This window comes from Sapajus apella, unplaced genomic scaffold (genome assembly GCF_009761245.1).
Source record: "Sapajus apella isolate SASKATOON/1434 unplaced genomic scaffold, GSC_monkey_1.0 scaffold1, whole genome shotgun sequence".
Lineage (NCBI taxonomy): Eukaryota > Metazoa > Chordata > Mammalia > Primates > Cebidae > Sapajus > Sapajus apella.
Window position 1 is genome coordinate 62,094,805 of NW_022436941.1, and position 26,390 is coordinate 62,121,194.

At 35.3% G+C, this 26,390-nt stretch overlaps 1 protein-coding gene across 5 annotated transcripts in view; it reads left to right on the forward strand.

Annotated features, from left to right (window-relative positions):
* Window positions 1–25,870, forward strand: part of AP3B1 (adaptor related protein complex 3 subunit beta 1) — a 269,274-nt gene extending 243,404 nt beyond the window's left edge. The window contains exons 25-28 of one of the 5 annotated variants that reach the window (XR_004268935.1): window positions 7,073–7,170; window positions 8,327–8,363; window positions 12,384–12,522; window positions 24,824–25,870. Coding sequence is in view for 4 of the 5 variants with exons in the window: in XM_032277581.1 (XP_032133472.1) it covers window positions 7,073–7,170; window positions 12,384–12,522; window positions 24,824–24,977 (391 nt within the window). In the remaining variant the exon portion in view is untranslated. Of the gene's footprint in view, window positions 1–7,072; window positions 7,171–8,326; window positions 8,364–12,383; window positions 12,523–13,435; window positions 14,278–19,353; window positions 19,616–24,393; window positions 24,430–24,823 lie in introns of those variants that run through there. The other 4 variants (XM_032277584.1, XM_032277581.1, XM_032277585.1 and 1 more) reach the window with 4 other exon arrangements.
* The last annotated feature ends 520 nt before the right edge of the window (window positions 25,871–26,390 follow it).

Consider the following 26,390-nt stretch of genomic DNA (forward strand, 5'->3'; position numbering starts at 1 on the left):
TAAATGGGAGACAGTATTGTACCTCAAATTAATCTTCAGATTCAATGTGATTCTAGGCCAAATTCCAGTAGGCCTTTTCAAGAAACTTTACAAACTTCTAAAATTCAGCTGGAAAAGAAAATGTATAAGAAAAGTTAACATTTTTAATGAAAAAAGTCTTCCTCTATAATAATTTAAAAATACCATAAAGCCACAAGAATATTTTTATTCTGTATAATTGATACTGGCACAAGAACCAATGAAACCACAGAATTTAGAAATTTAGAATGTATAGGTCAAAAAGGTGGCATTTCTGATCCATGGGGAAAGAATGGAGCATTCAGTAAGTGGTGTGAGGACCCGTATTTGGAAAAAATAAAGGTAGCTTTCTACCACAGATTATACCAAAACACATTCCACATGGATTTATTATTTAATTATAAAAAACTATAAAATTATTGAAATATAGTATAGATAAATATATTCACACTCTGAGGACAAAAGTCTTAAGCAAGACACAGTACCCAGAAAGATATAAAGGAAAATGATTAATAGGTTCTTCTACTCAAAAGTTTAAAACTTCTCTGCAAGAAAAGAAAAAGTAGACACCATAAACAAGATGAGAAAGCAGCAGTGCCGCTTATTTGGCAGAAAAAAAGTTTAATAACCAGAACGTGTAACTCTCACAATCAATGAAAAGGATTCCAGAAGAAAAATAGGGAAAAGGCTAAGAATAGGCAATTTACAAGAAAATAAATGCAAGTGGCTAACTGGCATTTGAAAAAGATGTTCAACATCACTAGTATTCAGGGAAAAAAATATTAAAACATTTCACCCATCAGATTGGCAAAGTTTTAGAATAGTTTTTATAGCTGGTATTGACAAGGAAGGTAGAGAAAAACATGCACTCCTGTATGCTGTTTGTGGGACTTTAAATTGGCAATATCTGTAAAACATCTTTTCAATTCAGCAATTTCACTTTTAGAGTATCAAGCTGTATTTGTGCTTGTACAGAAATAGATCTAGCCAAGTCTATTATTAAAGCACTGTTTTTAATGGAGAAAGATTGGAAATGATAATCAGTGGGGGAATACTTAAATAACGGTGTATCCCTATTACATGTGTAAGTTTTGAGTATCTCCTATGCATTATTGCATTTTATTTCATTAAATAGTTAAAACTACCCTGCAAGATAAGTGTCACTTATTCATAGATGAGAAACTTGAGTCTTAGAATAGGCTGCTTGTCCATTTTTGTCTTACCTACAAACCTTACCTGTTTGGATCCTATAAAGGAATCTATGAACAGAGATTACATGTAGTACAAGTATATATGCTACAGTTAAATGTGTACCAAGTAGAATCTTGCCTTACATTAAACTTTTATGCCCTCTGGTCCTATGTGGCTAGGCTATTTAAAGCTGCTGTAGTAATAGTTCTTCAGTGATCTGGTAACTGTTAATTCTGATAAATTTACATCTATTATCAGTCATTTTCACATTCCCTATTCAGGTTGAGGTAGTTACTTGTAGAAATGGAGATATCTTTCTCTCCCCTGTTTAACTAAAGGAATTGTGAAGAAAAAGGAAAAGAAAAGCTACATGGAGAGAGAAATAAACCAAAAAGAAGGAAAAATGGTAGAAAAAGAGATGCATATAAACTGGAGGACATCCTAGAACACTCACATAAATGAAAGTAAATTTTCCCCCAAGTAAAGAGGAAATGTTTCATCTTAGCCCTATTATAAGCCACACCTTGCCTATAAGATGAAACTGGCTTACAAAGTGAGTTATGTACTGGTTATATTAGATTTTGTATTTGGTTGTATGTAACAGAAACCCAACTACAGTGGCATGACCAAATAAGGATTTATTCTGCTAGAACAAGAACTGCAGGAGTTAGCAGTTCAGAGCTGGTGCAGTAGCTTCCCAGTGTCTTCAGGAAGTAAGGTCTTCCACCTTTTTGTTTCATGTGCTCATTTTGTTAGCAAATGCTGGTCAACTTCATGGTCCCAAAATGGCTGCTCCACCTCCAGGCTTCCATCTGCATTCCAGGCAAAAAAAAAAAAAGGAAAAAGAAAAAAAATGACATGGAGAAAGGAGCCAGGTTTATATCAGAAAAGCAAAATTTTCTCAGAAATCTCCACTGAATTTCTGTTTACAATTCATTGTTCATAACTGGGTCACTTGATCACTCTTAGCTACAAGAGAGGCTGAGAAATATGTTTCAGTTGGGCTCTCTAACGCCTTGCTTGTTGCTAGGTGGCACGTTTCAGGATCGCTTTCCCCACCTCCCTCAAACAGCTAGACTTTCATGATGCCTTAGAAGACAGATCTCCTGCCTCTTCTCTCTCTGAACGCCCCACCCTTCTCCCTTGGCATCAGTGCTGTCGAGCCACTTTTAATTGAGGAGTATGTGGTATCCTTCGGGAGTGCTGGGAAGAAGCATTTCTATTAAAAAGAAAAAAGAAGTAATTCAAAAGTGTTGTACATGATAATGTAACTCAGTGGTCCCCTAACTTTTAAAATTGTGTACCTCTTAATAAAAATATTTTGAGTATGTATTCTCTAGAAGTGTATTTGTAATTATATACGTGTGTGTATACCTATGTATGTGTGTGTATTTCTCACTGTGCTAACATGTATGTACACTAAAAAAGACAAAATCAGAGGCCAGGCACAGTGGCTCATGCCTGTAATCCCACAACTTTGGGCGACCAAGGAAGGAGGAGCACTTGAGCCCAGGAGTTCAAGATCAGCCTGGGCAACATAGTGAGACTCTGTCTTTAAAAATAAATAAATAAATAAAGCCAGGCACGGTGGCTCATGCCTGTAATCCCAGCACTTTGGAAGCCCACAGCAGGTGGATTGCTTGAGGTAGGGAGTTCAAGACCACCCTGGCCAACATGGTGAAACCCCATCTCTACTAAAATACAATAATTATCCGGGCGAGGTGGTGGGCACCTGTAATCCCAGCTACTAGGGAAGCTGAGGCAGGAGAATTGCTTGTACCCAAGAGGCAGAGGTTGTGGTGATCCAAGATTGCGCCACTGCACTCCAGCCTGGGTGACAGAGTGAGACTCTGTCTCAAAAAAAAAAAAAAAAAAATTAGCTGGGCATGGTGGCATGTGCCTGCAGTCCCAGCTATTTGGGAGGCGAAGACAGGAGAATCACATGAGCCCAGGAGGTCAAGGCTGCAGTGAGCTGTCATCACACCACCGCACTCCAGCCTGGGTAACAGAGCTAAGACCCTGTCTCCCAGAAAAACAGAACCTAAAAAGGAATGAGAAAAAATAAATATGATTAGTAGGGTTTTTGCCTATATCTCAGTGGATTGTCTTGTGCCTCTGACTTTGGAGAACTTTGTATACAGTGACTTGAAGCTGAAATTTTAGATTTCATACTAAGTTTGTTTGTAATTTGTGTGTGTGTGTGTGTGTGTGTGTGTGTGTGTGTGTGTGTGTGTGTGTGTAGTCCACATATGCATATATATACATCTTCTTCTAGTTCTTCATCAGTCTTTACATATTTCTCTTAAAGTGACCGAGTCTTTCCCTCCATCAGGTTTGGTCTCATTCTTTGAGTGGCCTACCTGCAATCCTTTGTCTCTTAACCACTCCTTTTCTCCTGTTTCTGAAGAAGTATCCTACTCCTTTCTAGGTCTAACCCACTCACCTAGTTCTTGTGCTCTTCATCCCAACCTCTTTTACCACTCCTAAGACCTTGTTCTAACAATTATTCTTTGTTTCTTCTTCTTCACTGGCTCTTTCCCCTCAGCCTCTAAACGTGCCTGGTTTCTTTAGGTGTTATTCCTTTGCCTCTTCATTCTTAGGAAGCTTCTGCTTTCTGTTCCTTCTTCCATTGCCAGTCTTCCCTTCACCCTTCAACTCACTGCATTGTGTATTCTTCCTGCAGTGTCAACTGCCCTGCTAAGGTTAGCAGTTATACTTCTTTTTATCCCTCATCTTACTCTGCCTCCCTGCAATATTTGGCACACAGCATTTTTCCTGACCACTCGCTCCAGTCTCTTCTGCAGGTTGCTCTTCTTCTGTTTTTACTTAAATGCAAGTCTTCCCCAGATTTGCACTTCATCCTTTTCATGGTATCCTCTTTTCCTATGTGATTTTATATACTTATAAGGCTTCAGCTCTTCCCTACACCATTCTTACTGCTTCCAAACTCTACGAACTGCCCTGTCCTCTCCTGATCCATCCTCCCTCCCTCCCTGCCTGCCTTCCTCTCTCTCTCTCCTTTTCTTTTCTCTTTCTTTCTTTCTTTTTTTCTTAGACATGGGGTCTCACTCTGTCACCTAGGCTGGAGTACAGTAGCGTGATCATAGTTCACTGCAGTCTCAAACTCCTGGGCTTAAGCAATCCTCCCAGCTCACCCTCCCAAGTAGCTAGGATTATAAGTACCTATCGCCATGCCCAGCTGGTCTCCCTCCAGATTCTTGATTTGTACTTCCAGTTAGCTGCTGAATATCTCTTCCTGGGTAACTCGGTACTCAAAATATAATGTGGCTAAAGCCAAATCATTTTCTTTTTTTTTTTTTTTTGAGACAGAGTCTCGCTCTGTCACCAGGCGCCAGGCTGGAGTTCAGTGGCACCATCTCGGCTCACCGCAACCTCCGCCTCCTGGGTTCAAGCAATTCTCCTGCCTCAGCCTCCCAAGTAGCTGGGACTATAGGCACACGCCACCACACCCAGCCAATTTTTTATATTTTTAGTAGAGACGGGGTTTCACCATGTTGGCCAGGATGGTTTGGATCTCTTGACCTTGTGATCTGCCTACCTTGGCCTCCCAAAGTGCTGGGATTACAGGCGTGAGCCACCGCACCCAGCCCCAAATCATTTCCTTTAAGCCCCCAAATTCCTTCAACACATTGTCATTCACCCAATTGTTCACATTAGAAGGTGTGAAGTTTCTTCCCTCCATTCATCACCAGGTATATCCCTTCTATTCTAGAATATCCATAAAATATCCCAAGTTCAGTGCAGCTCCCCCTAGGGAAGCTGTATATTATAGTGGAATAAATATATACTTTGAAGTCAGATACACCTGGGTTCAAATACCAGCGCTGTCGGTTGCTAGCTGTGTGACCTTGGGCAAATTGTTCAACTTCTTTTAAGTTTCTTATCAGTTAATTTGAAATAACAGAAGTGGAAACAATATGAGGCCACTTAAGATCCTTTTTAGGATTTATTAAAGTAAAAAACACAGTAAATGCTTAAAAAAAAAAAACAAACCCCGCCTAGACTATTAAATTAGACTCCTAACTGATCTGCCTGCGTTTGGTTTCTCCCTTACTCCCATCTTACACACTGCCACTGGAGTTTCTAAAACATAAATGGGACCATATGCTTTCCTATGCCAAAAATCTCTAGTAGTTTCCCATTGCTTCAAGAAACACTGAAACACTTTTGTCTCAGTTATATGAGTAAAGTAACCATATGGTTTATCACACTTATCAGAACACTTCAGAGGGTGAAAGGAGGCACCAACTGGACAGGATTCCACAACAATAGCCATAAACTGGGACTATTCCTGGGAGGACTGGGATGAATGGTCATTCTGTATATAATAATATACAGTTTGCCCCCAGCCTCTTCTGTTGACATATTAGGCTGCTCATCATTCCCAAAATACAAGCCTAGAATGCCCTCTTTCTCCTCTTAGACGTAAACTCAGTCTTTGCTCCTGCAGAACGCTTTCCACATATCTAATGTAGTACCTGCCATTCCATTATTAGTGTAATTTCTTTCCCTCCCACTAGACTTGGGAGCTTCAAGGGCCAATCTCACTTGGCTTTAAATCCCCAGCTACTCACACACTATGTAGGATCAAGTTTGTATTCAATAAGTGTTTGTTGAATTGATAAATTGGATTTATTGGTTTGCCTTAGACAATCCACATGTGGAAAAAATATGAGGCTACTTACAAGAATACAGTACAGAATAGCATAAAATAAAAGTGGATTTTATGTTCTGTTTTCATATTATGTCATTTGTCTATCCACACTTCAGTAAAAACAGATTTGGTTGACACAGTCATTCAACACTCTTTCATCATGGCCCTTCCTTCAATGGAATGTAAACTAGGTACCTGGAGATACAGCAGCCATGTGGCAACCATGAGGATGAAAGCCAACATAGTAAGGATGGCAGAGTGGAAAGCTAGAGAAATCTGGGCCTCTAAAGGCTTTTTTAGGCCACTTAATGAGCCAGTGGCTGGTAACTGTAAGACTTCTTGTATTATAAATGATCAATGCCACTTTTTCAAAAAACTCTTAACTGGATTTTCTGCTTATTTGCAGCCAAACACAATACTATCATTTAGGATACACTCATCAACCTACCCCTAAACATCTAACTTTAAAAACATTTTAGACTGCTTTAGTGTTTTTTTTATAGATCATAATGTCATGAGACTTAGGTAAATGCACTCTTACTGTTTTTCTATCTGATATTAGAACAAACAAAGTTGGATTTCTTAAATTCTTCATATCCCATCATTTGAAATAACAACTTTTACCACATTGGTCAATGTCAATGAATAGCACTACTAGAAAATAAGGGCTCTTTTTTTTTTGGAAAGCAAGTTTGCAGATGAGATATTAATTTATTAGCACATATCTAAACACAATATGGTCACTCCATTTTCTTCTTCATTAAAAACTAATATTTTTAAAAAGAGATCTTAACTGTTTCAGACCAAAGCACTTCATCTTCTATACTTTAAGATGTATACAAACGGAAGGTAAAAGATTACTTCTTTATAAGCTGCATGAAGTGTTTCTTCAGTGGTAGTGTTTATATAACCTTACTTTAATTTTTAAAAGTTATTTTTCAAATGGGATAATTTACTATACCTATGTAGTTTTGTTTTAAAAAAAAATCCTGATTGAGATAACGTATGTATTTTTCTGCAAGTAATGTTATTTGGAAAAATGTTTAAGCCTTTTTAGCTGTGATATTTAAACCAAAAAGATCTTATACTGTATATGCTAGCATATGCTTTCATCGCACTGATTTAAGTACTTAGTATTGAGAATGTTTGTTTATGAAGCATTTAGTCAGCTTGATTATTTTTCTTCAGTACCAAGGATGATTGCTTCAGTGTTAATATTCAGCCACCTGTTGGAGAACTGCTTTTACCTGTGGCCATGTCAGAGAAAGATTTTAAGAAAGAGCAAGGTGAGATTTTTCTACAACTTACTAGAAATTTACATATCAAATAATATGTGCTCATTCCTATACAGTCTCTAAAATAAATTTTCATACGTACATAGCCATTAACACATATCGGTGCACAATCTTCCAGCTTTTGTTAATGCGTTGCACTTGTAACATAACCTTAAAAATGGATATTTGTCTATATTCCTGGCATACATGAAAATTGATTAATATGCCTTTAAAATGATAAATTAATGCTTAATCACCATTTCAATGCTGAGAGTTGTCGCTTGTCAACCTGATGACATACTAATGGGTTTTGTATTATTGAAAGTGCCAGGAATTGGGGACTTTACCAATGTCCTACCACTGTAATTGTTATGTTTGTGTATTTTTTTCATTGTAGAACATTTTTTATGTCTTATTAATGTATTTGTCCCTGTACACATTAAACTACCTTACCCTTCAAAATAAAGTTCTAATTATGGCATTAAAATACTTCCAGTTTCTTTTGACCTAATTCTATATTAAAGAAATGCTGTGTTGTCCGCACATGTTAGAACTGAAGCATTTTAAAATAAGTACCTAAAAAGAAAACATTTTCAGTAAAATGCGAGTATTAATATCTGTACTTGGCCCAGAGTCAAACACACCTTCTAATAAAAATGAGGTGTTTTTTTTCATATAAGGGGACGTAGCTGTCTGATTTTATTTGTTTAATTAACAATAACATTTATAAAACTGAGGCATATTTAAATGCTATAGTCAGCAGTTTTTAAAACTTTATGTGCCTCTAAGTCATTTTTTCCTGTGGAGGGTGTTATCAAAGATCCCTTCATGTTGAGGTAGTAAATCATTCCAATCAAACCCAGAACATACTAGGTACACACAAATACCTACACCTAAGAAGAGGGGCATGCTTCCTGGCACTCCGTTATTCTAAGCCTTTGCAATTCACATTGTCAAAAAATCTCATACAAGGCCACAAACTAGTTGTGATATTTTTGCTTGGACATTATTTAAGCGATAAAAAATAATGATGAAATCTGTCTTTGCCTTTGCATTTCTTGGGAGTTGATTATTGCTATAGAGGACAGTTATCTTTGTGATTTTATTTTTCTATTGACAAATTGAATTGATTCTTATATTTGCTATTCTTACCCTTTGCTGGCTAAAGCCTGCCTCTCTGCTTTACATCTGCTCAGCAAACCAAGGTGAGTGGCACACAGTGACTGAATAAGGCTTTGGCACATTTATTGTTAAGGGGATATTCTTTTTTTGAAAAGTGCAGCTAAAGTGTATCTGAAGCAGCAGATTATTATATACCCATTCACTCCCTCAGCTTTTGTTTAGAATACTTGATATTTCGATCAAATTTTTTGTGCCCTGCTGTGACTGAGGGATTTTTCGCTGACTAGCCATACAGAACCATAAGTGCATGAGAGAGGTGCACTTGGAGAATAGCTGTGGTCCTCTGTGGAGTTGTTGCCAAAATTCCTTTTTCTTCTGCCATTTTACTTCTATGGTTGTTGATTATTTGTCTGAATAAATCTGGCAGCTGTTTGCTATGTTTAATAGAGCAGAAAGGCTACTCTGAATAAAGCTATTTGAAAATTTGTTTATATGAAGTATTTGTAAATCCTTGCAAGTCTCTTGGCATTTCTGTATCATTCTTTCTGTCTTCCTGAATTCATTCTCTGATGTGGAACTTGATGCTGGCAAATTTAGCACAGGTTTAAAGAGTCTTTTCAATAGCATCGTTTTAGTTATAGATTATAGCAGGTTTGGTAATAGAGGTCTCAATCCTCAACTTTACACATGTATTTGTTATACTGCTCTGGTAAGAGCTTAGCTTATTTACACAAAAGATACCTAGAAATCTCTCGCTAACAGAAAATCCTAAATTAGAATAAAAATCCATTTCCTCAGATTTCATCAATGCAAATTCTGGAAGGTAAAATGCAAGTAAATTTAAGGGGTGTGTGTGTGTGTGTGTGTGTGTGTGTGTGTGTGTGTGTGTGTGAGAGAGAGAGAGAGAGAGAGCGATATGCCAGCTTCAACTGTTGAATAAAATGGGTTTACATGATTAATATCTTATTTCATATGGCACATTTTAAAACTCAAGAAGTACATTAAGTGTATTAATTAAATTTAACTGAAAAATTATAAGAAACATGGGGAATATGGTTCTGTTTTTATTCTAAAGATGTGCAAATTGAAAGGTGTACAGTATTAAATGTGGTTCTAACAGAGTGTTACATTTTGGATTAGTATTTTTTAAAACAAAAAAGTTTTACTTGTAATATACAACTTGATCTATCACGTTTTCTCAGTTGTTTCATTTAGGATTTCATAGCTAAACAGTTTATATATATATAATAAGATTGGTAGTCAAAGTGGTAAATGAAAGATTAGGTTATTCTATACATTGAAGGCTATCTATATAAGCCTTCATCAGAAGCATGATTTATTCATTGCTGTGCATTTCAAGCATTGCAGAATTAGTTAATGATCTAGCTGTGAGATGCTTTCAATAAGAAAATAACATGGGATCTCTTTTTTACTTAAAAATATTTAATTTGGTTTCTTCAAACAGTTTTAATTTCAAGAGGCCTAAGCCGAGCACTTATTCAAAGATGCTTCCTCTTATTCATTTTCTTTTTGTGAATTAAATTGCAAATCTAAAACTTAGAAATTTTTTTGAATTTTTATCCATTTTCTTCCTGTGACTTAAATTGCAAATCTAAAATTTCAGAATTTTTTTTTGAATTTTTATCCATTTTCTTCTTGCGAATTAAATAGCAAATCTAAAACTTAAAAAATTCTTTTGAATTTTATTTTTTTTACATTATTTGGTTTGCCTTTTAGCAGTTAATGACAGCTGATGAACCTAAAGTAATTGCTATCCACAGCCTTTACCAAAATTTACATAGACTCTAATGAAGCCACAAATTCTTTAGCCTGACGATATTTGAATATTTTTCCGGTGATTTTACCTTTATTATATATGAACAGGCTCTACAGTGTTTTAAAGTATTATTTTTTAGGAGAAACTTTTAATGAAACCTTCGCATATTTTTCTTTTCTGTTAATCTGAGAATACCTGATATATTTTCATTTAGAAAAATCTCTGGTTTGAGAAACCTAAAATGTTTACTTAATTTTATTATGATTTATGCATCCATCTTACAGGGTTCCTAGCTAGCAAGATGCTAATTCTTTAAATGGTCAGACATTTACTATTTTCTGGCCCTTAACTACCATAAGCAATCATATTTGATGCCCCTTAATTAGAGCACCTTTTTTTCTTTCCAGGTTCTTTTTCCACCTCAGCAATCGAGACAATACATTTGCTTACCATGCTGCTCTCCTAAGTGTTCTTTTGCATGTAAATTAATCTTGATTCAGTTTACACTGTCATGCTGAGTGGTACAAATTGCCTATAACAATAAAACAGCATGAGTTAAAAATAAAGGGGGGTGGGAAGGCAGATTGAATGTGTGCCTTACTTGATAGGATGTTACTTTGCTTTATGCCAATACATTAGCTGACGATAATGAATCTTCTGTTCTGAAAAGCATGGTTTAGTTGATTTTTTTAATTTTACTTCAATGGAGCAGTACCTTGTCTTTTATAGAACAAGTTAGACAAACCATTAATGACAAGAGTGTTAAGGTTAAATATGAAGCAATGCATTCACTTCTCTGAGTGCTATCCATCTTTCCATTTACAGGAGCTTGACAAAAGTACTGGCTTTGTACAACATTTCCTTTAATTACATGCTGAGGGAAACAGGCTTTTAACATAAACATAGTTGCATTCATTTATTCAGCAGTTGCTCTTCAATAGAGCTTAATGGAGAAGGTTTAAATCCTAAATGAGTACACACATCTCTCAGCAGTGTTATGTCAGCCACTGTGCTTTACTTAAAAGCAGTGTTTGACTGTTTGTATAGTTTTTAAAGCTTTTGCCTAATATTGAAGTTAAACGGTCTAAGACAGAACATAGTGTTCCCAGAATTTGAAAGTGGTTAGTAAAAAACGCTGCTTGTTAGAAACTAAATAGTTCTATTTTCTAACTGACAGCAAAAGCCTTTTCACAGTGTTAGGCTTTAGTGTTTTCATACTGTTAATCATAGGGATTCTTTTAAATTTTAGGTTTCACTTGCAATAAATAACTACATTAAATATATAGGCCTGAAGGTACAGGGTCTTTTGAAAACATGCAATCAGATTTTTCCTATCTTCATCAATTTTGTAAACTACCATGCACATATCAAATATCTCAAAGAGTTATAGGTTTTAATAGATACCATTAGGTGTCTATGACTTATATCACAGTTCCAAATAAATGGTATTTATTGTAATTAATTTGTTTTTTAACTCGGGTACTAAATTTCAGTATTTGTTCCAAGTGTGACATGTATGTTGTTGAATTTGTTCACGGAACATGTTTACAGGAGGTTTTCATATTAATGGCATGTCTTGCATTAACTCTGTACGGTTTTGTTCATGCTTTTGCTTAACTTAATTTCTTTCCTAAATATTATTTGAAATATCCCTAGAATTTCAGAGTTTTCATTCCAATTTTTTCCTTCATTTTCAAAGTTTTTGCTTTAGAAATTTCAGTCAGTGTTTTTGTCAGCAACTGTAGTTCCATTCACTAGGCAAGTACTTTTGTCTCTAAGTACAGCCTAAATATTTGCACATTTTCAGCGACTTCTAGTCATTGTTGAGATAACTCCTATCTGTCATACTGAGGCCATTTATCAGGTATTCCTGCTAGAATTACTTTGATGTGTTCTCAAGCAGCATTTGGCAATGAGAGATCTTCGAATGAATAGAAAAAATAGCAATAGCAACAAATACATTTACATATGAAGTAAAAGCTTACTAGTTTATATAAAACTCAGATTGAGTATATTTTTAAAAGAGACTAAAATCAATGTTTCATATTTGTGATTCTAAGTTTTTAATCCTATTATACTTAAAATTAGATTTATTGAGTGATTTTTTACTGCATTTTTACACATTTCCCTATACAATGAGGATTTTTAAAAAATCTTTAAAACAATTGCATTTCATTTTAGTTTTATAATTATCTTGTAAATTACATCCTAAAGTGGTGTTTTTTTTTGTTGGAAAAAGTTTAAATTTTGGCCATGAGCTTAAAATTGTTTAAATGTAATTTTCATAAAGAAATTAGTAAAAGGGAGCCTTCTTTTGCTTTTACAGGAATGCTAACAGGAATGAATGAAACTTCTGCCATAATCATTGCTGCACCACAGAATTTCACTCCCTCTGTGATCTTTCAGAAGGTTGTAAATGTAGCCAATGTAGGTGCAGTTCCTTCTGGCCAGGATAATATACACAGGTATGTTCACTAACATATGATGTGAAAGTGAAGATGACTTGAATATGTATGAATATATAATTGTAAATTTATTGTATCCTTTGGAAATAATAACCCCTAAACATATATATATATACACACACACACACACATATATATATGTACACACACACACACACACACACACACACATTCCCTTTGTTTTTTTTCCTGATGGTATCATTGTTGATTGGTTTGCATTAAGGCTCTCTTTCCCATCTCAGAGCATCCTTATCATACTGGTGTGATCTTTCTTGAAAGATATAGAGTATATTCGTATTTTAAATAGCTTGGTAATTTGTGAAGTTATCCTTTATGAGATGGTTGAGAGTTCATCTTATTTCACCATATTCAGTAGATGTCCAGGAAGAACTATTCTATAAAGCAGTATAGTTGGACTTTTTTAATTGAAAAGGAGGAAGTTTGGGTACTACATACAGATTTCCTTTTGATAGCCATCCCCTATGACTGCTTCCAGTTAATAAAGAGCTGATAGATGACCAACATGGGGGCAAATACAGCTTCTGTTTCTTAGACCAGTAATATTTTCTATCGCCAAGCATCTGAAATATGGGATCCAAGTTATTTGTCCTGAAAGGCAGCAGAAAATGTGATTAATATTTGCCCTCTTATATTTTTATGAATGTCAGTTGCTTTACATGAATATAAAGATAAAAATAATTATCTCTTATCCATTTGGTTATTGCATAGTCCTCTGTGAGCTTAAGGGAATTCATTGCAAACCATCTCATGGCAGGCATACTTCTGCCATTAAAAATATCTACACACTGTATATTTAGTGTGCCCTTTTTCTATAATTATCAATTATAGAAAACAAATTTACCATCAAAGGGAAGGCCTGCAGACCTTAAAAAACTTTTTTTTTTTCAATTAGCACAGGACCAAGAGAGGCCCCATATGAAAAGTGCTACAGGTGATTTGGGTTGTAGACTTAACTCTGCCACTAATGGGCTTGGTATTCTTGGGCAAGCTATAACTTCCTATGTGCTTTACACTCCCCATGTGTTTGAAAATGAGTGGTAAGAAAAAAAAAGTGGGGGAGGATTGAAATGAAATTCTGTGATAGCTATGAAAGAACATTAAATTTGACCTCAGAAGAGCTGATCTGCCATTTCTCTATTCATAGTTGCCTAACTTCACTGCACTAATCATGCCAGAATAAAAACTGCATGTACTAGTCGAAAAATAGATTCACTTTGTACTGTTTTTTAACGATTATAGGGTTCTTAAGTTGCTCAAGAGGTCTCATGCTTTCATTTCTTAATTTATGACAAGCTCTATCTATCTCATGTAGGGTGCTGATAAAATAAGAAAATGGTTGTAAAGTCATGATACAGACCACCACAAAAATACAACTTCTTTATCAGTTAATGTTGTTCAGTAGGGAAAAGAGTAAACAGCAGCCTTTTCAGTGAAAATGAATCCTTTGATTTTGAGTTTTTCTGTTTTAATTTTATTCTGCTTTAAATACTTCTTTTCACTTTCCTAGGTAATTTTCTCTAACAGAAGCTGTTTTGTTTTATTTATGGGTCCTTGGAATTATTGAATTTACTAAAATACCAAAATGCCATATGTCAACTATAACGCCTTCAGTATGAAATTTTACCTGACACACCTAGTATCCAGCAATACTGCAGTCATGTTTTAATATGTTCTTTTGTAATGTACAAAAAAAATAGAGTAGCCACTGTTTATGTTGGAACATCTAGTTTAGTTTTGTTTTGCGTATAGGTTGTTTTGGGCTTTTTAAAACATTTTTCTGAAAGCAATGGCAGCTGTCTAGATTTTTGTTTCTTAGAAGAAAAAATGTCAAGGCTGCACAAGGTGGCTTACATCTGTCATCCCAGTACTTTGGGTGGCCAAGGTGTGCAGATCTCTTGAGCCCAGGAGTTTAAGACCAGCCTGGGCAACATAGGGAGATCCTGTCTCTACAAAAAATATAAAATTTAGCCCAGCATGGTGGCACACGCCTGTGGTCCCAGTTACTTGGGAGACTCAGGTGGGAGGATCAGCTGAGCCTGTCGAGGTCAAGACTGTAGCAGCCGTGATCACGCCATTGCACTCCATCCAGCCTGCGTGACAAGAGTGAAACCCTGTCTCAAAAAAAAAGAGAAAAGAAAGAAGAAACATGAAATTGCAAAGCCCCATAAAATGAAAGCTATCTTCTTATAGGGAGATAGAGGGACTCTTAGCACAGTTGTATAATTCTTATTAAAGATAGTTGCCAGTAACTTGTCTTGCTGGTTTGGAATGTAATACCTATAATACCTGTTCAATTCATTTATATTAAAATTATAGTCAATTCTCAATGTCCATGCTAATGCAGGGGAGACACACAACTAGGAAGCATTTATATTTGACTTTGGAATGCAGATATTGAACTCAGACTTAATGTTCGTGGTCCTCATACTCATCCACAGTGTCTTGAAGCTTTGCTGTTCTAGCCCTATCATCAGTGGCCTGATGTTTGACTCTGTAACTTGGGAGAGGGCCCAAGTTACTACAGAGTCAAAAGTGAATAAAATGCCTGTAGATACTTAAGAATAGGCTGTGCTGTCTTAACTTGCTTCTCAAGTCCCACCTTACTGAATTGAAAATATTTCATATTTGCTTTTATAGCTAAAGTATGAATGTGCTAATGTTCTGAATTTTAGAAAGCTTCCAGGTAACAAACACCTAAAGTTATTTTTATTTTATTTTATTTTATTTATTTATTTATTTTGAGGTGGAGTTTTGCTCTTGTTGCCCAGGCTGGAGTATACTGGCACAATCTCGGCTCACTGCAACCTCTGCCTCCCAGGTTCAAGCGATTATCCTGCTTCAGCCTACCAAGTAGCTGGAATTACAGGCGCCCGCCATCATACCTATCTAATTTTTTGTATTTTTAGTATAGACGGGGTTTTAACCATGTTGACCAGGCTGGTCTTGAACTCCTGACCTCAGGTGGTCCACCCACCTCAGCCTCCCAAAGTGCTGGGATTACAGGCAAGAGCCACCACGCCCAGCCAGTTATTTGTATTTTTTATGCAGCAATTGACATATATTATCCTATATATGTAACACTTTTTGTCATTCTTTTATGCTCATAGCAATTAAAACAAAAGCAAACAATTGTTAATAAACCTGTACTTTTGTACAGATTTTTTTTTTGCTTAATTTCATTTAAAATGAAATAGGAATTAGTGTTTACATTATAATAATAGAAATTAACTATTTACCATTTTATTGAAATAAATGTTTTTAACTATGGTGTTCCATATTATATTACTCTATGGAATTAATGTTTCTATTTCTAAGCTTATATATTATTTAATTTTTAATGAGAAAATTGAAATCCCTATGAGATTTTGAATGATTCTCTTATTCTTTTGTGATAGTATGTTTTTGAGTTTATAAAGAGTAGGACCCAAGCCACTCTAACATTTATTAATGGTAATCAGTTTGGGATTATTTTTAAAAACACCAAGTATGAAAAGCATTTTCGTTAATGGTATTTTAAGAGATTAAAGTTTTCAGTATGATAAGTTATTCTTGGCTGGCTTATATTCTGTTTAATTTTGCAGGTTCTTTTCTTTCTGAGAGGACTTTTAATAAGCATTAGTGTATTCGTTCTACCCTTCAATGAATAGAGTTTCCCTTGCCTAATTTTGGAATAATTTATTTCTACTACTCTTCAAATTGTATATATTTTTACATTAAATACCAGATAAAGAAATATTTAGTATAAGAATTATCCAAGGAAAAGTGAACCTTTATTAATGTGTAGAACTATGTAATGGTATAAAGTACAAATTTTAATTGAACACTTAGAAAATGATTCCTAACACAGCAACAGAACATGGCTCTCATTAAGAAAAAGCCAATTAAAGAAGCACAAGTTTTATGAAATTCACTTCAAAAACCAGGAACATTTTCTAATTTAGTTAATACTTTTAAAAATCAATTGAGAAAGTATATCTACTGTTCTATTATATGATTTTTAGTTGTAATTTTCTAAATGAGTGATAGGATCAGAGCCAAACAGTATACTATTGAGAGACTCAACTTTATCTTCATTTCTGTCATACTTAGTTGAAAAACCTGCTCTTTGAGAACAAAATCATCTCGTTGAGATATACAGAGTGGCCAGACATGGTGGCTCACACCTGTAATCCCAGCACTTTGGGAGGCTGAGGGAGGTGGATCACTTGAGGTCAGGAGTTTGAGACCAGCCTGGCCAACATGGTGAAACTTTGTCTCTACTAAAAATACAAAACAAATTAGCCAGGTGTGGTGGCAGGCACCTGTAGTCCCAGCTACTTGGGAGGCTGAGACAGGGGAATCGCTTGTACCGAGGAGGCAGAGGTTGTAATGAGCCAAGATTGCACTACTGCACTCCATCCTGGGTGACAGAGCGAGACTCCATCTCAAAAAAAAAAAAAAAAAAAAAAGAGAGAGAGAGAGAGAGATACAGAGTTATGGTCATTGTGTCAATCTGCTATTTTCCAAATTACAGATACTGCATGATAAGGAGTAATACAGAATGAGAAGTTCCATCCTTATCAAAAAACATTTATTAAATATGTAACTGAATACCTTCATTTCCTGTGTAAGATATTCAAATTTATCTTAATGAGTTATACTATACATTGTGATGGTCTTAACGCATATTATTTAAGACAGTACTAATAAACAAATACATAAATAAAATGTATTCGTTTATTAGAAGGGCAAAATGGACAGCATTAAACTAGTATATGAGTGGACTGCAAAGGAGAAATCTCAAGACCTAATGTGTTCAATGATAGGAGATTAGAAATGTTAGCTGTGGGAATCCTGGGTTCATTCAGGGCCAGGAAAACTTCCTTGTGATTCTCTGTGAAATATCCAGGAAGGGTTTATAAAGGAGGTTTGTGTTCAGCGTCGTGGAAACTGAGGTGCTTTGCTTTTATTACATTGCGTGTTCTGTGATGACAGCACTAAGGAGTAGTGCAGTGGCCAAAAAGCAGAAAACAAAAAAGCTATAGCTCCAAAATCACTAAGGCTCTTCTGTACAAAAGAATCATGTGCGAGTTTGTGTAAAACTCAGATTTCTGGAGCCCACCCCAAAAACTCAGTCCACAGTTTGAGACTGTCCTGAATTATCAAGCTGTAATGCCACATGGCACATTTTAAAATATTTTGTCCTATGTTTATAAATTTTCTCTTTTACTGATTAGTCCATAAGGGATGTCAGTAAATGAGATGTTTGGTTTAATTTTTCTTACACATATCCCAGAATGCTCCAGCAAGATAGTGTATTGTCCACTATAGGAATACGTTAAAGCAGTGTCTGTAAAACAGTCTTAGACCATTGCTGTGTGTGTCTTTCAGCAGTCTTAGCCATCTCACATTTTCACCCATAGTTAAAAAAGTTGTCACACTGACCTACTCATTTTGCCCGTTCATAAACCACAAGTTAACCCTATAAGGAGGAAATGTGATATTTGAGTGAAGGCAGAGTGCCCTGTCTCTGCTATGATTCTGTTTTAGTTCTTAGCTTATTCAGTAAGATTCTGGAACAACTTTCATTATTAAATTATATTCACTACTGATATTCCTTTCCTCCCCACCCCCCCTCCCGTATATCTTAATTAGTAATTTGGATTTTGTTTATCCTGTCACTTTTTTAATTTGCAAGCTTTTAACATATGCAACTTGTGGATAATTACAATCTTAGTCGAATAAATGTTGTTTTACTATTGTCACTTAGGTCCTTAACTATTAGGAAAGTCTGGTGCTGTGAATGAAACAGTGTATCCATGGCAACCAGGCAGTCAACTTTTTAATTTATCAACATACATAAAGACAGCTTATTTCAAGTTTAAAATAAAAGTGTTATTATTTAATTCAAGTACAGGTAAAGAACAATTTGTTTCATTTCTTTCTTTTTTTTTTTTTTAAGGCAAGGTCTTGCTCCGTTGCCCAGGCCGGGGTGCAGTGGCACTGTTATAGCGCACTGCAACCTTGAAGTCCTGAGCTCAGGCAGTCTTCCTGCCTCAGCCTCCTGAGTAGCTAGGGCTACAAGTGCATGCCACCATGCTCAGCTAATTTTTGTTGTTGTTGTTTTTGTAGAGACAAAGTGTCCCTATGTTGCCCAGTCTGTTCTTGAAATCCTGGGCTGAAGCAATCCTCCCAAAGTGTTGGGATCACAGGTGTGGGCCACCACGCCTGGCCAACTTGTTTCATTTCTAGGCCTTAAACGCATCCAGTTAATCACCGTTATTACATACCTGTTTAAAGGTTGCTAATAGGAGAAATACTGGCACATGTTATTTTTGGTATCCTAAAAAGATCTATAATGTGTTAACTCCTTCACTTAATATTTTTTTTTGGAAACCTTTATGATAGATTTTGCTAGTGCTAGAGTTGCAAACACAAATGGCAAAGATACTTCCTGATGGTGTCTCTAATATTTCCCTTTCTCTGTTCTTAGGTTTATTAACTTTTGAGTTACTGTGTTTGTTTGTTTGTTGTTTTCTTCTCTCTTGGTAACTATATGGAATTTAAATTCTGGGTAATTTTGGAGAATTGTACTGCAAACTAGTTTTTGCTTATCAAATAACGTTGGACGTCTTGTTGCCCTAATTTTGTAAGTCCTGATACTACTGTCAACCTTCTTCACTGTATAAACAGAAACAAAATTTTATATAAACAGTTTTAAGTATAAAAATATCAGGTTTAGGTCTTTTCTACAGTATGACAAATTTTGAGTCTAAAACAAGACTGAGGATTTGTAGAACCTCTTTAGTAATCAAAACATTTCTTTCTCAGGTTGGTGGCTGTCCACTAGAGGACAGCACTGCTTTTTTATCTGACTGCTTTGAACTCTGCAGGCCCTGTGCATAAATTCATTGACAAACAAATGCGGACCTCTGTTAATTTTCACCCAGAAAGCATATTTGGATATTTCAGAAGTAACCAAACTGCACAGCTGATTTTTACTTTAAAACATTCTGTATTTAAGTTCGCCATTTAATGTCCTCTAATGCAACAATTTTACTAATAGGAATGTATAACTGTTTCATGTAAAAATGAAAGAAGGGTATTCTTGATAGTTTTCTTTCTGGGTTGACAGTTTTGTAAGGAATCAAAGAGAATGGGGTAAGAATGTATGTGTTTTATTATTAGTTTTATGTTGTTAATCCCATCTCACCCCCACCTCACCAGACAAACCAGAAATGCTCTGAAATAACTGGGATGTTTTATGTCTTCTTTAAGCAAGCGCACTTAGATTTTTTAGCTTTCCTGTATAAAGAAAAAGAATGCATCATTGGCCTGATAGTGTGGGGAATAATTTTTTATACCATTTCTAAAGATTAGAGTAGAAACTAAAGAGTCCTAAATTATGGTGGTGGTTTATTTTTTATTTTAACTTTCCTCATTTGAACGTTAGAGAAAAATACTACAATATTGTTAGGTGATATTTTTAAATAATAAGGAAAGTTTACACATTGCTTTGTGTAAATTCTCTGAACTTAAATCACGTCTAAATGCTTTTTTTGTCCCTCACTATCAATTCAATAGTCTAATGGTTTAACTTTAAAATACAATTTTATAGTCAGCAAAATAGAATTTTTTTTACAACTTACAAATTCTCTGCGTGTTTAAAACGTTCTACTGTATTAACTCAAGGTAATAAGAATTTATAATTTTAAATCCTTTGGCAGATAATGCTGGAGCTTTGGTATTGATGTTTAGGAGGCTTATTCAAACCAGTATTTCTTACATATAATGATTGTGTGACTTCATTACACATTTGTCAACTTTGGACTAATTATTTTTATACAGCTAGGGCAGGGCACTGCATCTTGTGATCGTCTTTCTTACTAATAGGATTCTGTCTGCTTCAGCAGGCAGTAATTGAAGGCTTCATGTACAGAGTATAAAAAAAAAGTTTTAGCCTGAGTGGGTCATTGTCACAGCTTCTGGTAACTAGTAGAACAGAAAGCACAAGAAAATTGAACTCAGAATAGAAAAATCAGAAACCAGGAAGAGTATTCAAGAGAAGAAAAAGCATGTCTTAGAGCTGTTGCATTAAGTATAGCAAATCTGATTCTGTATAAAAAAAATGTGATGTTTGTGACTACCCTGGAGACTGACGCAGCCTCTCAGATAAATATTTTTAAATTCATGTTGTACTGTTAATTTTCATTGTTGGAACAATTGAGTTGTAGGATTTCTTTTCCTTCTAACAAAGAACATTTATGGTTCATAGCCAATTTGTCACAAATCCTAAAAAGCATAGTTTAAGCGCATGGGGAATAAATCTGTGTATTATAGATAATAGATTTTTTTCAAATTTGTTGTTACTATTTGGTCTGTTTTTATAATTCTGACTATAGTGAAGACAAAATAACTTTTGAAGAAGAGTAAAACATTTTTTTAAATTTAGCTTTGACAACCAGCTTATTCTGTCTTTTTCGTAAATCTTAAGAATTCTTATAGGCTTCAAAGATTAAATGTCAATTGCTAGAGATAATAGACAAAGAGACATTTAATAAGATGAAATACAGATATATCCAAACAGTTTTACCTTCTCAGTTGGTGATTACAAACAGCGAGTGGTTGGTGGTAGAATGAAATGAAAAATATCTAGATGGTATCTTTTAATAACATGGAGCCCGTCGTACATAGGCAATACATCTTTAACTGTCATCCCACTTATTTGTTCTCATTTGTGGTGTTACTGCTTTTCGAGGTTGATTGGTCTCCCTGTAGTCCCTCCCTGTGTTACAGCTCCATTCAAAAAGGCTTTGTATTTTTTATTGCTGGTGTCTCTTTAAGGAGTGTAGAGTAGGGGATATTTAAAATGTTTTAAATCTTTAAAGGCAGAAATTTAAAATATGACGAGGAATCAAGTCAGCACGCTTTGAATTCCACATTACTGCAAAGTCAAGTAAACAATGTTTGAAGAGAAGAATCTTCCTTCTTAATGTTTTTGGAACAATAGGTTATGTGCATATAAGGTAAATAGGAAAAGCCTTATCTGTTGACTGATAAAAACAAATTATTAAAGGTGCATTTTTGTATAGATGAACAGAATTTGTGCGACCTGGAATCAGAATGCTTGGGTTCAAATTGCTGCTCCACCAGAAATTTGGTGTGTGTGCTATTTTGATAGTAAGTTCTTCAACTTCTGTGGGCCTCACTTCCCTCATCTGTAAAGTAACCCACCTCATAGGATTAAATGAAATAATTCCAGTGAAGTACTTAGAACCCACTGCCAGAACACAGTAAGCGCTTAACAAATGATAGCTGCTATCAGCATTATAGTGATCAAAAACTTCCTATGCCTTTTGAAAAAATATCGTCACAGTGTGATCTTAGGTCGAGGCCAAGTACAAAGGTTCTGATATCAGCCATTAAGTTTACTATATAAAATCTAACCCACACAGACTTTGTAATCAATGTTTCTGATATCCCAAAGCTAGCTATTACTTATTAATTAGTACTCTTTCCATAACTACCTTTTGCGTGTATGTTAAAGCATAGCCTGTGCAAGTGTTGAATGATGAATAAATCTGGGTGATGGTTTTTGCCTTCCGAGGGCCAAAGCAAACCAATTTTGATCATGCTGTGTTCCAATTAAATATATCCTTTCTGAACTGTGAAATGAGAATGTCAGAACATCTGATCTTCTAGTCTTCTGCTCTAAAACATTGCTTCCACCATTTGTGCCCACTAAAACATAGAGACCTAGTTAATAAAGGCAGTAGCTCTTACACCAGCTAGCAGATTCTGTTGCTAGAATGGTTTGCTTAGCTTGTTTCTACTGCAGTGTAAGCACATGCCTCTTTTCTTTCATACCCCTATTCTTTATAGTGCTGAGAATTTTGTGGTAATAGGATTTCAAAACATGTCCAAGATAACTAATTCTAATCCCTGTCAACATACTGACACCAAAATTGACATTTGTCTCTGCCAATTTTATATTAATTATAACATTAACTCTAAGTTTTTTTTAATAGAAAAGAGATAAAATGTGCCTTGGGGCTGTGCAACCCTGAAATTCAAACAACAGTGCTTTTGTGTTCCTATTCAGACATAATCTCCTTCTCTATGGTCCCAAGGCACAAGTGTTAAGTAAATAAAGGGACTAATAAGACCATTGTTTACATAATTATAGCCCTATCAGAAATAGGGACCTCTGTTGAAATATTTGTTGAGTGAATTACGGATGAGATGACCAAATCTGTGGGAAAAGTTGCATAAATGAATGGGAAAATAGAGCTACCTCATATCTTTTGGTGATGTGATTTAACAGGAATATACAAACAGCATTCCCCTATGAAGCAGAAGAGCCTGAAAATTTTAGACAAAAGAAATGCATAAATCTGTGAGGAACCCTTGGAAAGAGAGATCATTTTGGGGCTGGTGATCTTTATGTTTTCTCAAAGATGAAATTGAAGTACCTAGTTCATAATCTCTCGTGTACATCTGAAAAGCAGATGAATGCGTTAAAAGGTTTATAAAAACCTCTTTAAAAACATTGGTATGATTTATATTCCTAAACTGGTTACTTACAATTCCTTCTCTCAGTAGGAACACTGCTCTGTCAGATTCCTTGCAAGTTTCAGCATGCTTGTAGAGTGCACAAATAAATGACTAGGAAGATTTTCTAACATATTTTGTTGAGAGTCCATTATCTAACACTTTATAATATTTGAAAGTGTTCATAATATTTGAAATTTAGTAAAATTAGCGTATCTGCTTTGGTTTTGATACATTATTCTAATTATTGTTGGAAAACCTAGCTTTATCATTTTATTTTGGCCAAAAATTTCTTGTTTGGCTTCAAAAAAATTAATGTGTTATGAGATCTTGATGTTATTTTTTTAAAACCCAAAAAAGAAATTACTTTTCATTTAAAGAGAATCTGCTTCCTGCTTAAGTGGCTAATATTTTAATTAAGTCGGGAGTGAAGTTTTTCTGAGTGTCTCCTGATAAACTCCCTCTTTTATGTTGATGGTAATTAAACAGATCCCTGTGGACACCATGGGCTCTGTGCAAGGCCCATGCTAATTGTCAGACATGAGACACTGACCAGTTGGTTTGCTCTTGAATAGTCCGCAGCGTGCTGTTAGCGCGGCAGTTTTATTTTTATGTATTGTGAGCTGTTGTCAGGGCTAACTGGGTGCCATTGTGGCTGAAGATGTTGCGCAAATTGAGGCAGATGGCTCAGATTCAGACACGTGTCATAGAGAAAGGGGCAAGGGGATTGGCCCTGCAAAGTGGGGTCACAGGAGGTCACAGACCTGCTCTCCACTTGTTAGTGTTTTCAAAAGCTCATGTGCAGCAACTTTGTTTTTCTCCAGTCATCCCTGCAATCAAACCCCCTCCCCCAAAAAGTATATGGACCATGGTCCATGTGGAAAATGGAGGCTTGGGAGGTTCCCGTCCTCTTCCTTCACGACCCTGAGGCTCAACTGTGCATGCAGAATGAATTAGCAGGATTGACAGAAGTTCATTGTGCCTCCAACGGCCTTTCAGTCAATTGCAGTGCTTAAAAGCCTAGTTTTGCTTTTAATTCCATGTAATCAGTAGGTTCTTCATGTCTTGGAATTTAGAAGTAGTGCATTAGACCTCAAGTTTCCTCTGTTACATTCTAAAGCAAAAAGAAAGATCTAATGTTCTAAATATTTAAAAACAAAGAAAAAGGGAAGTGTGAGGTTGCACTTCGCTGTCACGTGATTTTGTTTCATGTCATCATTAACATATAGGGATTTAATTTGAATATTTTTACGTGAGTGAATTCATTGAAAGTAAGAATTTTATGTACATAAAATTAACTTATTACATAATCATTTTCAGATATGAGGAGTTAAATTTTGAAGCTCTTTGAGAAAGGTACCTTTTCTTAACATGTTTTAAAAATAAAAATACAATGGCTTATTCAAAATGGCCCTATGCATGGTGAAATGTTAAATACCAAATGGATGACTGATTCTCAAATATATTGTAATAGAGAATTAGTCACATGCATCTGTTGTTTAAACTAATAAGTAAAATAGACTTCCTTTTTCTCTTCTGTTTTAAATGTGCACTAAAATTACCTGCTTGTGGTTAGCATGGGCTGGATGGTTTATTGATTTTTAAAAGAATGCTTGGCTTTGGGTTTTTGGCAGTAGGGAGCCTGCAGCAAATTATTTCATTTGAGAAAAAGTTATTTTAAACCTATTTGAATGTATGGTATCTCCTTTTCCCTCCCCATCTTGTGATAAAAGGTCTTTTCTTCTTCCAGGTTTGCAGCTAAAACTGTGCACAGTGGGTCATTGATGCTAGTCACAGTGGAACTGAAGGAAGGCTCTACAGCCCAGCTTATCATAAACACTGAGAAAACTGTGATTGGTTCTGTTCTGCTGCGGGAACTGAAGCCTGTCCTGTCTCAGGGGTAACCTGCTTACATCTGGACTTCAGAATCTGGCACACAACAAAAGTGCCTGGCATCCACTACTGCTGCCTTTCATTTATAATAATAGCCCTTCCATCTGGCAGTGGGGGAAGAATACACTCTTGACATTCTTGTCTTCTGCTTTAGAATGCTAGTGTGTATCTATCATGTATGCAATACTTTCCCCCTTTCGCTTTGCTAACCAAAGAGCATATATTTTACTGTCAGTTAGCTCAACTCTTGAATCCATGTGGCATTTTCTCTGTCCTGCTGCTGCTTTTGGCCTCCTCATCTTCCTTCTTTTTCGACAATGGTAGACGTTGAATGAGATACTTAAAGTTCATTGGAAATCATCTTCCCTTCAGCAGTCAGCAAAAATTAGCAAAGAAGTAGTCTAAATGGCCTCTCAGCCTGGTATATGAAAATAGGACTGCATACTTTTTAAATCCAAATACAAAAATGCAGTCTCTGCAAGATTTTGTTCTTTGAATTTCTTCATATTGTAATTGATTATTGATAACTGTCATCATGAAATTATCTCTCAATAAGATAAATAAACTAGCATATGAATTATATTTGTCTTTGCATTTTTAATGAGAAACTATCAGTAATCCTGAAGTTTATATGCTAAAGTTCTTTTTATCTTAAAGTAAATATTTAGAGTGTTACATTATGCAGAGAAGCAATGTGATTTAGTTAGTGAAAGAAAAACCACTCCCAAACCAAGTAAATTTTCTACTCATCGTTTACTCCAAGGAAAAAAATGGTGTATTTAATAACAAAAACAAAAATCTTCATGTTGCAAAATAAACATTTCTTTCAATGTAGTTTTGATCTATTAGTAGAGATCTGATTACGTGGTCTGTTATGCCTGCTGAATAAATTCTTTGAATCTCATTTTTCCTTATGCCGAACTTTGGAAGCTAGCATAAACTTACAGAAATTTCAAAAACTAGTTATGTGATCAACATATTAGCATCTTTCCCTAGAGTGTTTATTTTGTTTGCTAACTTAAGCAAGTTACTGTTTTAAGGTCATTCTATAATCAGATAACTTTTCTAAGTTAACTTTTGTACATTTTTAAAACCAGTTGAAATTTTACTTCCTTTTTGATACAAGTTAATGGACTTTCCGTTAATATAACTTACTCAGTTCTTTTTGTATAGGCCACATCCATAGTGATTTTTAAAAAGCAAAAAGGAAGAGACTATACATGATTGAAGCATTATAGGAAAGGTGAAAAGAATGAAACTTTCTTGGACCATAAATATTGAGAAGAACAAAACAGACTGGAAAAATTATTTAAGTTTTCAAGCTGGTGAGATGACAAGAGTAAACAAAATTGTTCAATTTTACTGCTCCAGAAATACAGCCCTGAATCTCCGGGAAGAGGATGTACAGAATTCTTTGGGAAGAG